Source organism: Acomys minous, assembly GCF_964271855.1.
Source record: "Acomys minous genome assembly, chromosome: 9".
Lineage (NCBI taxonomy): Eukaryota > Metazoa > Chordata > Mammalia > Rodentia > Muridae > Acomys > Acomys minous.
In genome coordinates this window covers 88387682-88402348 of record NC_140490.1, presented here as the reverse complement: position 1 = coordinate 88402348, position 14667 = coordinate 88387682, and the positions used below count along the sequence as shown (strand labels likewise).

At 51.2% G+C, this 14667-nt stretch overlaps 1 protein-coding gene across 2 annotated transcripts in view; it reads right to left on the bottom strand.

Moving 5' to 3' along the window:
- The window catches only part of NUAK1 (NUAK family kinase 1), a 70655-nt gene extending 56411 nt beyond the window's left edge, over nucleotides 1–14244 (bottom strand). Inside the window, exon 1 of one of the 2 annotated variants that reach the window (XM_084796296.1) lies at nucleotides 13701–14244. In XM_084796296.1, the coding sequence (XP_084652422.1) occupies nucleotides 13701–13943 (243 nt within the window). In that variant the 5' untranslated portion in view covers nucleotides 13944–14244. The remainder of the gene's footprint in view (nucleotides 1–13700) is intronic. The other variant, XM_084796298.1, reaches the window with a different exon arrangement.
- Between the last annotated feature and the right edge of the window lie 423 nt (nucleotides 14245–14667).

The window sequence follows — 14667 nt, the reverse complement described above, 5'->3', positions numbered from 1 at the left end:
CACAGGACCACAGTCACAAATACCGTCTAAATTCTAGCCAATGGGAACCCTAGAATTATTGTAGTTTTTTTTGGGGGGGGGGAGGAAGCTGTCATGCATACACCAAACAATGCTAATACAGGCATTTTCTCGTTCATCTTAAAGTTCATTAACTATATGCTATTTCTCAAGCCCCTATTTAGACATGGTGGGAGCAGGGGGAGTTGGGTGAAGATATTGCAAAGCAGTGGGAAAGGTGCTTAACAGGCGGCCACTGGGAGCTGTGGGGAGCGGGGCAGCCTGTCCCTACCTCATTAAAATTGGCATCTACAAACCAGTAAGTTCCGCCAAACAGAACTAACTTGGTTTGGTGGAACTGATCTATCTTGGCACAATCCAGTGGTAGACTCCAGCCATGTAGGCCTACTGGACACTTAAAAGGTGGCTTGTACAAGCAAGAAGCTAAGTCTTTAGTTTGATTTCATGGTAATTCATCTTAATAGTCACAAGTGTCCATGGTTGATAGTGCTGGTCTGGGGCAGATGAGAGAGAAAAACTATGGGGAGCCAGGGGAGGCAACATGCACTGTGAGCAAGGGGCGTACAGCGCACAGGTGCTATCAAAATGCCTTTCACCCAATTACTGATGCCCTACCGTCCCCTGGCAAAGTCAGGCACGAGGCATTGTGCCAGGGCTGGAGTTTTTATAGCCCATGAACGACTGGAAGTGGTACGCAGCCCAGCCAAGCCCTGGGGACTGACGCTGAGAGCATCCCACTGTCAGCCACAGCTGAGAGATCTCTGTCTTCCCTGTCACTCTATTGGTGGTCATTTTGTCCTGGGCGAGCACAGCCCACCGGGTCCGAGATACTGGGCAGATATTTGTGACATTTCTCTGCCATCAGGCATAAAGCACAGACACAAGCCTCTTAAATTCCTCCAGAAAAAAATTGGTGGCCGATCCAAACATTTCATAAAATTAGAACTCATTGTGGGGCTGGAAGGAATGTCAGACTGCCGCCACCAGAGAAATGCTAAATATTTGTTATAATTTTTTCCTTCTTGAGCTGTTTTAAGAAGCAGCTGCTTTTCCGATTTGAAGCAAATGGGGAAGGAGGGGGGGAGGTTAATTGTGTTTTCGGTTTGTTTTGTTTGTGGTTTGCAAATGGCATCACCAGATGAGCAGCCGAAAGGTCCTGCCTGGGCCCTTCCTCCTTCGCCTAGCAGCCGCAACAACCCCCGGCTTCCCTGCTGCACCTTCGTTTGTAAAGACACCAGTCCTCAATGTAAATAAAAGTAATTTTTAAGAAACTTTTGAAAACAGTGTTTTCCAGGAAAACGGGACTTGCACAGCTTAATTCTTTTCTTCCTTGGCTTCGTTAAATTCCAGAACATTTATAGCCTGTGATTTTTTTTTCCAGGGCTAGGGATTGAACTCAGGGCATTGTACATGCTAGGCAAGTGACCTCCCATCAAGGTACCATCTTAGCCCTTTCTTGTACTTTTTGATTTTGAGGTAAGAGGCTTGCTGAACTGCCCAGGAAGGCCTTGAATTTACAATCCCCCTGCCTCAGGCTCCTAAATAGATGGGATTATAGGCCAGCTCCACCAGGCCTGACTTCGGCCTCCCATTAGCAAAATAGATCCTGCAATCACTCCTGTACTCCCGCTGCCCATGTTTCTTAGCCACATGGGATACGTCGGAAAATAAGGCTGGGGAGAGGCCCTGTGCAGTGGAGCGCGTCTTACAATGGAAGAGGATGAGCAGTAGGCACACTGGCTCCTGTTGCTGCGCTGTAACGTATGAACAAGACACACAACATACAGCCCGCGCAAAAGGCTACACTGTAAGCTGCACAGAAGCAGAAACCCGTCCATGTCAACATCACCGTTATCGCTCTCGCTTGGGGCAGTGTCTGATACTGCAGCTCCTTCACAAATGCAGCCAGTACCCCACCCCCTCTAACTCATGACCTTAGAATTCCAGCTCTGACCCGGGAGAGCCATTGGTCACCCCCTCTAAGCCTCTACATCCTTGTCTACGACATGGCTGTGATAGTCGCACAGGTGCAAAGACAAGAAAGCAAGGTCAAAAAAAAGGCAAAGGCTGGGGATGTTGCTCAGTGGTAGAGAACTAGGCTGCACAGGGTCCCACGCCCAGCAACCATCTCCTACCACACACATACTTTAAAAAAAAAAAAAGAAAGAAAGAAAAGAAAGGAAGGAGGCTGGAGAGATGGCTCAGTGGTTAAGAGCGCTGCTTGCTCTTCCAGAGGCCCTGAGTTCAATTCCCAGCAACCACATGGTGGCTCACAACCATCTGTAATGTGATTTGATGCCCTCTTCTGCAGATAAAATGCTCATATACAATAAATAAATTTTATAAAAGAAGGAAGGAAGGAAGGAAATACAATAATAAAAATAAAATGGAAAAAGAATGTGGGGAGGCAGTTTGTGCGCGCGGCGCAGGCTTGTGACTCAATAAGGTTTCCGGCCAGGATCCTCTCTCTGCCCTGGACCTGCCTGTACATCCAAGAAAGTGGCCATCACCCAACGAGTTTTCCTCTTAGTCCCTCTCCTCTCCAGAACACCTGCTACCAGCTGGCCTGCACATCCCCCTCCACTTGATTCTCCCGGGAAGACACAAAGTGGGGCTCTGGCCACCCAGAGTGGATGCATCACTTAGGATGAAGGCGTTCATGTGCTGGGCTCAGAACTTCTCAGACAACCCAATGGCTGTTCCGTCTTCTGTCCACCACTCCCTGCGAGGCGAAGACATTACTTGCAGGTCGATAGGAAATGCGTTAGGGAACTGTGCTGTTTGGAGGCCTCTCTGCCAGCTCCTTGTTTGCCAGCATCTCTTTCCACTAACGCTGAGGAAGCCAAGGCTGCATATTGGGTATTTCACAGGCAGTGATGAAATTCTGAGAGATTATTTAAAAGAGAGAGAGAGCGGGGGTGGGGGGGGGTGGGGGGGATGAATCTATCCTCTTAAGTGGACTATCAGGGAGAGACTGGGACAGGGTACAATGCTACAGATCTAGAAATGGCAAGGGTTCGACATGCGTTCTAGAATCAAGAGATTCGGTGAGCTACTTCAGGCCTAGCTCCTCCTTCCTGGCGCCCAGCACATGAAAAGCCTATCAACAAACAGTTGAATAAACATTTTTTTTTAAACCTATTGCTTGGGAGAGACTTGCTACAAGAAAAGGAAACAACAGCGATGGTCCTACTCTTTCTTAGGAAGCAGAGAAAGTTCCAGGTCCCGAGCTCAGGTAAACACGGGTTGGGTTCTCTCCCTCACATCCAGGTGATGACTGGTGTGACCCCGCGACTCGGCTCCCCTCGCGGCCACATCTCTCTCATCCCGAATGTGTGGCGATGCGGGTCAGGCACTTATCATATGGCTCCACAAGCGAGAAATGGGCAGCAATGACCGGTGCCATCCGTTCACCTCTCAGGGTGAAATAGTAGCAAGCCTATTAGTGGAGTCTTCGTGGTGACCAGAAAACACCTGTTGCCCCAGAAAAGAGACGAAACCCTGGGTCTCTCACCCACTTCCTGTGTGTCACCAGAGACCAAGGAGCCAAGCTGTCTTGGAACACCAAATGTCCCTGACCCCAAATCACTTGCTGAAGCCTAAGGAGAAACAGTGTCTACATGACCAAATGCAGAGCCAATCGCTGAGAGGGCTAAGCATACTGCCCCCAGTCTGCCTAGCAACCAATGACGTCATTACCTGTCTGCCACTAGGTGTGCCCCTGCCCAGGATTATAAAGAAGGCAAACCCATCTAGTCTCCCTCCCTTGTTCTCTTCTTCCTCTCTTACTGTCTCTATCTCTCGGTCTCTCTCTTTCTCTCTGAGCTCCCCCCACCCCCCGCTTCCGTCTTTCTCCATGCTTCTAGAATGAATCTTATACCACGTATGTTGAGTGACATCTTATATTTCACATTTAAAACCCCAGCCTAAAAAAAAAAAACAGCCTCCAGCACAAGAGAGGCATTCTTTCTGGGCATCTTAGCAGACTATGAGCATGGCCCCTGTGAACCCCGGAATAATCACAGTCCGTGCTTACGAGCTGGGGGCCACTCTCAGCAAATGTTCTGTCATAAATCACACACACACACACACACACACACACACACACACACACACACACACACACACCCCAAGACAGGGTTTCTTTGTGTAGCCTTGGCTGTCCTGGACTCGCTTTGTACACCAGGCTGGCCTGGAACTCACAGAGATCCACCTGCCTCTGCCTCTGCCTCCCTGAGAGCTGGGATTAAAGGCTTGCACCACCATACCCAAAGCAAAAGTGTCATGAATTCTTATGTCAAGGGGGAAGTGAGTCCCGCTACTGCCACTCTCATTACACTGAGGGAAGGGAAGGGTATATGTTCTCCAGATCTCAGTGTAGACCTACTAAGAAAGATGGGGACGCTGTAAGGCAGAACTAGAGTGCAGGGCAGTGAGAAACAGTCGGAGGTCCCGTGGGACCATTTGTCTAGAAGGGAAGCCCCCTCCCCCCCCCCCCCCCCCCCGAGCACTGAAGCTACCGGTCCTCCCTCCACTGAGAGAGCTACTGCCTGCAGCCCCACCACAGAGCATGAAGCATCACGCTGATGGACTCCTAGAACTGATTTTTTTTCCCCCAAGAGCACAACGGTTCTCAACCTTCCTAGTGCTGCAATGCTTTAATACAGTTCCTCATGTGGCGACACCTCCCACCCCACACCATAAAATTAGTTCACCGCCACTTTGTAACTCCAATTGTGGTACTGTTACAGATCGTAAAATACGTATCTGATATGTTTCGCCAAGGGGGTCCCGGCCCACAGATTGAGAACCACTGCAAGGGCAGGTGGGACCTTGGAGGTCATTCTGTCTCTGTCCCTCCATTTACAGGTGACACAAAGGCGCCTACCATGTGCACTAAATTGCGTGCTGGCTGCCAAAGGTACGGAGGCCACTGGTGCCTTGCATTCCTTAGCGGCATCTCACCCAAGGAAAACACCAGCCACTCTCTAAAGGCCACAGATCTCCCTCAGAAGTCCCACACTCATGTCCTTGATGTACGTGGGTAGTCCCACGTCACAGCGCATCCTGACTCTGCAGGTTGCAAAGAGCAGTTCTTAATTCGCGAGTGGGGTCCCTGCCACCATCCTAAGAAGGCTGGGACGTGAGTGTCCATAGGTTCATCAAGTTTGTCCCAAAGCACAGTGCAAAGGCAACAGCAAGGGTACATTCTGGCTTCTGTGGGAGTTGGGGCAGTGGCTCAGCGCGCTCTTCCAGAAGACTCGTGTTTAGCACCCATCACCCACACGGAGGCTCACAACCCTCTGTAACTTTAGTTTCAGGGCATTCGACGCCCTCTTTTGTCCTTTGCTGGTACTGCACACAGGCAGTACACAGACACACATGCATACAAACATCCACACACATAAGATTAAAAATTAATAAATGTTTTTCAAAAACAGTTTTAAAAGGCTCCTGTGGTTCTTGAGCTGCACTGTTGGTCAGAGCCGGGCACAGGCAGTTTGGGGCAGAGGACCATTGAAGCTACCAAGTACTTTTCTAAATTGCCATCCAAAGGGAATGGAAGTTGAGCCACCAGGTCCCAATTCCAGCCCCTCCAGGAAAGGAGCTGATAAAAATCTCTCACAGCCTCTTCTCAGTGTCTTCCCAATAGACGTCTCTAAGTCAGCAATGAAAGCAAATGATGCAGAATTCTTCTCTCAAGCCGAAAAGGCAGGTCTTGATGGCACTTTTTTTTTTCCTTCCAGTAATACACTAACTCCACAAGCCAGCTAGTTTAGAATTCCTCAAGCACCTGGTTTACAGCCTGGGGGAGAGTGTTCTGGAAACCTCAGAGATGGCTTCTGCATCTAGAGCCTGTACAAGCTACAGAGCTGATCAGCAGGGCTCCTCAGGCAGAGGTGGCAGGGGGTGGGGGGTAGATGGGTGGGTGGGGTGGTGGGAGGGGGAGGCAGAGGAAGCCTGACAGCTCAGGACTGACCCAGACAAGGAGCTCTCAGAGCTCCCAAGAAGCAAATAGCAAGCAGATGCCAAGGAAGCAGGCCACGGACAATTCCACATCGTCTTCTCTCCAGGCACACAGCTGCATCATGGAGAGCCGTGCTGCCGTCCTGGCTGGTCCACCCTGTGGCATGGTGAGGAGGACAGAGGGTGACGAGGCCAGCAGGGGAAACTCCTGCTGCCTCTGGCCTTCTTACACTTTTCCTTCTCGGGACTGTTGAATCACTATTCCAGCAGCAGTTGTCCACTCATTCATTCATTCATTCATTCATTCATTCACTCATCCATTCATCCATCCACTCTGAAGACCTACTATGGTCATGCCAGCGGTGGGGGCTAGCCTATTCTCAAAGTTGTGCAATCATCATTACAGTTTGAAAATATTTTCATGACCTGCCCCCCCACCCCCCCACCTCCCCCCACCCCCCCCACCCCCGCCAAAGAAACATATCAGTCAACAGCCACTTTCCTTTTTCTGCCAACTCCACCATCAACCCTGAGAATCTTTCTGTCTCTGTGGACTGGCTGCTCACTTTGGACATTTCACAGACGTGGAATCATATGTTGCACGGTAGGTCTTTCCTAACTGGCTTCTTTCACTTAGCATGATGCCTTCAAGGTTGCACCGTGGTCCGGCATGGTCCGGCTTTGTTTTCATTGCTGAATAACACCCCACATAATACTCAACAAGCAAAATTACCCAGGAAGAGCCTAAGAATATTCTAAGTAAAGCGAACACGCCATATTTCATGTATCCATTCACAGGGAGGGGAACATGTGTGTGCCTTTGACTTAGGGAGGCTTACGGGCAATTCGGTTCCAACCCTTTGTGAGCACGTTTCTACGCGGACATGTGTTTATATTTCTCCTGGGTAGACCTAGGAGTGAAACTGCCCAGCCCTAGCTTTTACATACAGTTAAAAGTTTACTGAAGAATCTCGCCATGAAGCCAACATCTGGTTGCTCCTGGGCTGTTTCCAGGGAATTTTATCAATTCAGCCAGACTCCACTCACGGGTGGGTCATCTGGCCCAGCCCCCTCCTCCTTCTCCCGGGGGCCTGGGATCTTCTCACTGTTGCTCTTGCCAGTGTCGTCTGGCCCCGCGCAATGATAAATGCATTCAGCTTTAAAGCAGATACTTCGCAAGTCATAACTCACAGACGCTCCCCAGCCTTTCATGTGGGAAAGACGAACGAGAACTCTGCTGTCTGACTCTGAAGCCACTGAGGACAGGAAGCCACAGCCAGGAACCCGACAAGCCCTGGATATATACGTCCCCCCCCCACCCCACCCCCGCCGACGAATACGTGAGCAAATGTAACAGCAAAGGAATTCGTGCAGGGAAGGGTCTGCCCGTCGTCGGTGCAGACTTCCCTCCATTCATCTCCAGGCTTGTGTTTCCTGGCCAACTAATGCAAATGTTCCTCGGGGTCAGGGAAGTTAAGCTCCAGTCGCTACACCTCTCTGATATGCCCTTGCTAGACTTAGATATCTCGGCTCCATCCTACAAGGCTTGGTTGCGGGGCGCCCGCTTCGTGCAAGGCATCTCTGGTGGGCGGGCGGCAGTGTGAGATGGGTCCAAGACAGTTAGACGGGCTGTAACATGGCCAAGCAACCTTCACTGAACTGCTTATCTCTTACCATAGCCTAAGGCAGACCAAGAAATCCGGCATAATGTGGGTGCTTTTTTTTTTTTCCACTACAGGCTAAGAAAATGAACTTGCCTCCCCCAGGCATTCAGGGTCAGCTTTTTTTGGGGGGGGGTAGGGTGGGGGTGGGGGACAAAGAATGCAGTGTGTGTCACAGGAAGAGCTCCTTGGTCCGAGTCATTAAAATGTCTAAGAGGCAACACCTCACCATCCTCGGCTCATGTCTCTCACAAGATGTTTCCAGTTCTTCTCTCCTCATACCCCAACTCTTGCGAGACCCTCCCTACTCCAAGTCTGCACCCCAAGCCCCCAGGCATAGAACGCCTCCCCGCCATGACCTGCATCTAGCTCAGCTTACTTCCAAGAGAGTTACGGTTAAGGTTTCCAGGTACAAACACTGGCCTTGCTGCTGAGGCTAGATAACCTGGCTGGGCCTCAGTTTGCTCTTCTGGAAGATGGGATGATACAGTGTGTCAGGGAGTTAGATCACTGAGTATGAACACTCGAGAAGCATTAGCTGCTCCCACTATCAGTTCTTATGGGCCCCCAGTCTACCTGATCAATCTTGCATCCGACCTCAGCCCAGCATGAACCTCACATTCCACAGTATCTGACCTGCTCACCCTGCCCTCCCAGTGATGTGCCCGGGGTCCAGGCTTCTGAAACCCAAATCCAGCCTCTCTTCCCCTTAGCTGGTAGTTAATAAAACAGCAAAGGAGTGTGTAGGGCAGGTCTGTCTGTCTGTCCGCAGACTTTTTGCTTCCATTTGCTTCCATTACCAGCCATGCCTTCTGTCGTCGACAACTTCCAGCACTTTCTGAGGTCAGGGATGGTAACCTATAATCTCCACCCCTCTGGGATAGTCCTTTGCTCTGTGTTATTCCAGAAGACTTAGCTGTCACTGTCCTGCCTCTATGTCCACTTCCTGAAGTGCAGCAAGAACTCGCCTCAATAAAGGATCAGCCCACAGCTGAGCAGGTGTCACCAGCGACGTGGAATGTCACCAGAGTCACCAGCTGTGTGACCTAAGGAAGGTCCCTGATGTCTCTTCCAGACAGACAGACAGACAGACAGACAAACAGACTTAGGAGACCCTGCCCAGCTGCGACCCTCAGCTCTCTACCCACTGGTGTGTTATTTTCTCCATCTGTAAAACGGATCCAACTAGAGGTGAGGGTAAAATGAGGGTGCGTGTCTGTAAAGTTCTAGGCTCAGCATGTCATACCTCACGATTTCAAAACCATCAGCTGATGGCAGCCGGGAAGTGGCTCTGGTGGTAATCACTTGCCTGAGTTTGAGCCCCAGGATCAACATGGCGGCATGCTCTTACAATCCCAGCACTGGGAAGGTGGAGTCAGGTAAGGCCCCTGGGGCTGACTGGCCTGCCAATCCGTGCCAATGCGGCACTCACACCAAAGGCATGACACCGAGATTTTCCTCTGGTTTCCACATGTTCACTCATATGAACAGGTAGTCCCACATATTCACAGGGACACACACACACACACACACACACACACACACACACACACACACACACACAGAGTCTCTCTCACACATATACACACTCTTACATATCTGTCTCTCACACATACACTCTCTTACATGTTCTCTCTCACACACACACATAGTCACACACACTTACACACTGACACACTCTCTCCTGATATTCTATCTCACACACTCACACATACACATTTACACACTTACACTATTGCATAGTCTATCACACACACTTACATATTCTCTTGCACACTCAAACTCACACTCAAACACACACATACTCACACATTTACATGCTCACACACACTCTTCTGATTGTAACAGTAGGAACAAGAGCTTCTTGTTTTAATGACCTAAGCTCCATCCCCTGAACTGATGAATCCTCCATGGAGTACGAGGTCTGGCCTGAGAACTGTTTCCTCCATCTCTTTAGCAGACCGTAAGCTCCTCGCTCACTCCTGGCTCCACATTTAGCACGGTGAGTGCGCATGGCAGGCAGTATCCCATCTTAGCCACACCACCGTCTAACCGAACCCATTCACTTATTTGCAGATGCAGTTCATTTCTGCTACTGGACATTAAGCCCTAAAGGAGTGAGGACCACATAGTTAAACAAAGAACAGACACCCCTTATTGGTTTTCTTCACCCAATCCCAATCACTTCAGGCATGCCTACGTCACTTAACATTTCTGGGACAGGTTGGGATGACACAGCAGCCACGATCTCTGGCACTCTAGGCACTGGGCTTGAACCTTACGCAGCCATTATGCACATGATGTGTGTATATAACCTTAGTTTGGCGAGCCGACTTGTTCAGATAGCTCTCGGATGTACAGTTTGCCGTGGCTGGGCTGAGGGAGTTGCTTTTGGCAGCACTCACTTGAGTCACATGCTCTCCCAAAAGTTGTGTGTGTGTGTTTGGGTTCGCTATTTTGTTGTTGTTGTGTTGTGTTTGTTTTAGCAATACTTTGCGTGCCCTGAAGGTCCAAGGAATTGGCTCCCGAAAAGCACATGCCCTATGATGACCCAGGAGCTCATCCCCCCCACCCAGCCTGCCCAAAACTTTATCCAAACAAAGGTTGTGCAATAAATGGGGCCCAAATTCAACCGTGTAGAAACACATTCAGATCCTATCTGAATCTGGAAGACTGTCTTGCCCTCCTATGCCTTCGACTCCCTAATTAACTAATTGTGCTGGCAAAGTGAGTAGCTCCCTTGCCCCTCCCCCCCTCTCTGCAAGATCCAAGGCTAATTGCCCAATGCAACCTGTCTCTCTGGTGGCATTAAAATCTGGACGAAACCCAAATGAGAATAAGAGAGGCAACCCACCAGGGAGGAACACTAGAATGTTTTCTTTTCCCGTTTGAGACTTTATTTCAGTTATCTTATGCAACTCAAAAGTCCGAGAAGTTGGTACTGCCCGAACCCTGCTTTCCAGCTGAAGAAACTGCCATTTCACAGTTAAATAGTTTCCCCTAAAGATCCAGTGCCAATAAGGGATCGGTCAAGGCTTTGAATGCCAGCCAGGGCTCTGAGCCTTTCTGTAAGACTGCCCCAATGTTGGCTTATCATCTCGAGCCACTGTGAGTTCCTGTCTTTCAGGCATGCTTAAGCTGTGGCTGTGAGACCACATTTAGGGATGAGGAAAAGGAGAGGCCCAGCCCTGGTGCAAAGGGTTGGACCAGCTGCCTGCAAGCTCCTGACTGCCGTTCTCTTCAAGACATGGAAGGTAAATGCTGTGTGTGCCTTGCTGTGGCTAGGTCCAAAGACCCTTCCAGGTATGACATCCTAAACTACAAGAAATGACTCTCATCAGTTAGCACCCCTACTTCAGGCAGGAATGCTGGTCCCTCCCTGCCCCCTCCCACCCCCCACCCCACCCCCCCGCCCGAGTACTTCTGACTGGTTGATTTGGAGTTAGGACCTAATTCGCACTCACAGAACAGGTGAGCCTGGCAGCTGCCCCTGAGAGCTGCTCTCAGAGGCATCAGTCAGAATTCTACCCAAAGATGGAGCAGGCAAAAGCAAGGCAGTGTTTTCCTAAGCCCTCTCCAGCGGATGCTCTGAGGCCAGTTGAGGATGTCACCCTAATCTCATAAATTTTTTTTTTTTGCTGCCCTTGACACTGAGTGATCAGGCACTGAATGGGCACGCACGATGCTGACCAATTATTTTTGTTTTGGTTTTGCTTGTACTCTTTTCTGTTCAGCCAGACATGAGGAATTTTCCACCTGACAATTCCCCAATTCCCAGCTGCAAACAGTGCACTCAGCAAACGGGGTGGTGGTGGTAGTGGGGGGGGGGCGTGGGGGCGGAGGAACGGAGGCAGGCCCAGGAGGACTTCTTTCTCCAAACCTCAGTTTCCTATCTGTTAAAAGCAAGGCATCCACCAGAGGATCTTGCTAACATTCTCAACTCAGCTTTCAAGTAGAAAACGGTCCAATGGAGAAGTGAGGCAGTTTGGGAACTGTCAGTATCTACTGCCAGCTTCAAAATCTTTACATAATTTTTGAATTAAAAAAAAAAAGAGAGAGAGATTTCGCTGAAATTAATAGCACAATGGGAGGCTGAACTAGACAAGAACAGCTGGTTGGTCTTGCTGAGGAGAAACGAGCCTCCCTCGTTCTCTCGGCGCCCCCTAGTGGCCACGAGGCTAAATCCTGGCAGAACGTTCAGTTTTGTGCAAATTAAGAGCCAGACACCCACCAAAAGAGGAAGGCAGGCAGGCGCCCGCCTACCAATGCAAGTCTAACCCGATCTGTGGATCAGACAGCTAGAAGGACGCCTGACTGGAAGCCACAGCGGAGCTCAGCAGACAAGCATATTTCACAAAGACTCAAAGCATCTGGGCTGACTCCCAAGCACTTAGGTGTGATGGTCCCCACCACACAGACCCCACCCTTCCCCCCCAAAACCCGGCACGTTCTCACATCGTCAACCTGCACCTCAAACTGGGTCTGTTTTTCATTATCCCACTTTCCAACTTCCCAGTGTGATTCTTCAACAGCTATTAAGACAACAAGAGAAAGGAGCTACACTTAGTTTTTGCTTATTCAACATCCAGCCTGGGGCATAGCACCTCAGAGGAAAAGCATGAATGAACCGCACTTCCCAGCCTCTTCCTTCATCAGCAAACACCTTTGCAACCGTCTCCTCTACAGAATTCTCAGCGCATAAAGCAAAGGGCACCTGCCCAATTTTTTTTTTCACAACTTGTCATAGACTTCACAAATGGCAGAGCAGTTTAAGAACACAAAGCCTTATCTCCAATTCATTGATAACAGACTTTTTTTTTTTAATGATTAAGTTATGTCAACCTGGACAGAGAATGGGGGGAAAGGGGGTGCTACGCAGCTGGTCACATATTTGAGAATTACGAGGGTAAACCTTACTGACCACACTCATTTCCCCCAGAACTGTCTCTATACAGATACAAAGGAAACACCACCAACAGGCTGACAGATCACTTTGCCCTTCCCTGTAGCCACTGGTTAGGTTTATAAGCAACAGTGCCTCCCACCCCCACTCCAAACTGCACACAAGAAGTCTCATAGTTTCTGACTTTGGCCCTAAATCGATTAAAATACATCTGATATGCTTTAAATCTGCCATACACCACACAAACTCTTTCTGCAACAGTCAGTCACTTTGAACCCAACTCTAGCCACAAGCAGTGTGGATTTCAAGGGCCTGTTCTGCAAAAAAAAAAAAAAAAAAAAAAAAACAGAAAAAAAAATCCCGACAACAAATCAAAGCTGGGACAATGCTGAGCCCCCAAGGCTCAAAGCAAGCAACTCCTCCACAGCCTGGCAGATTCAGCTGTCACGGGGGCAGCTAGCCAGACCCCTTGAACAATTTAGTAGCCCTTGCAGCCAGGACCTGGAAGGCAAGCGGGCCTGCTGCAAGTCAGCTGTATGGCCACCCATGTCCTGGCCATGTCAGGCTTGCCAGCAGCCAGAATGCAAACTGTCAAAAAAACGTCAGACATTCGATAGCAGCTTTTAGGTTTTCCAGGCAGGAGTCTGTCTTCTTTCGCGGCAACAGCAGCATCCGGGGTCATCAAGCATCCCAGTAGAGAGATGCAGAGAAGTGGGATTGTGTGTAGATGAAAGAAGGGAGGGTGTCGGGAGCAACTATAGGACACGACTTGAGAGTCTAGCTTCATGACTAAGGATGTGTTTTTGGGGGGCGGGAGGGGGGCGTTGTACAAATAAGGAACTCCTGGGCAAGGTCCGAAGGTGTGTCTGCGGGGAAGATCCCATGTTCCCAAAGCTGCAAAAAACGTTGGTGAATCCCAAACACTTCTTCACTAGCTGGGATTTAAAAAGGGGGGGAGGAACCCCCCAAAATATGTGCAGACAAGATGTAACAAGTGTTTCCAGAGATACACACCTGAGTCATAGGGTGCTGGAAATAAATAGAGTCTGACTTGGGGGTCTCTGGGAAGCTCGGTGGTGTTGTGTGCCCAGACCCCACTTTGATCCGCCAAAGAACTAGCCAGAAACCCCCCGGGATTTCCCCATACTCACCACTCGGCCTGAAAACCTCTCTATGGCTCTCTTGACTTTGCCGTAGGTACCTTTGCCCAGGGTCTCTTGCAGCTCATAACGATGCTTCAAGTTGTGCTTGTGGTGATGTCGCTTCACCCCGTGAGGCTTCCTGGGCTCCGCTGGGGCTGCAGTCGCGCCGGCCACCGCCTCCCTCAGAGAGCCAGGCAACCCGGTCTCCGCAGCAGGGCCATCTCCTGACACGGGCACTGCCGCCCCTTCCATGTCCACGTGCGGGGCGAGCCGGGCTGGAGAGGTCAGGACCGGGCACAGGGACTCGGGGTGGTCCCCCGCCGCGGGAAACAGGGGTGCGTTCAAGGTCGCCCCCGCAGCATTGCGGAGACGACCCGATCAGGCTCTGGCTGCCTCTGGGGCACTAGCGGCGGCGGAGACTGCACATCTGGCGTCCCCGGGCGCGCACGCTCAGCGCACCGCCCCCGGCTGGCCGCCGCAATCTGCCGGCCGAGCGTCCGGCGAGGTGGCGGCGGTGTCAGGGGAGGCGGTGGTGTTCGCGAGGAAGGAGGGGAGAGGGTGGCTCCCCGTGCTAGAGGGGAGTGTTATGTGGGGCGCCGCGCCCCCCGCCCCCGCACCAAGAGGCCGCGCAGACGGGGCGGGGCGGGAGGGGAGCGCGGGGCGGGCTCCTGGGTGTCCCCACCTCCGCGCTGGGCCACCGCGCAGGGAGGGGGCGGGGTGCGTGTCGTCGTTCACCCTTTGTGCGGCGCGGCGCAGGCCCGGGCGGCGGCCAGGGCGCTTTGTCCTCGCCGGGCGGGGACAGACGGTCTCGGGTTGGGTGAGGTTGGGGGGCGTAGGTGGGGCTCAGGTCGCTTGTCCCCTCTCTGAGCGTCCCGCACTCACCCTGCGCAGTTCCTGCGTGCGGTCCGCAGCTAGCTTGGGCCGGTAGACCTCGGATAAAGCTCGCGGCGCCTGGGGGCCGCAGAGGCGACTACGT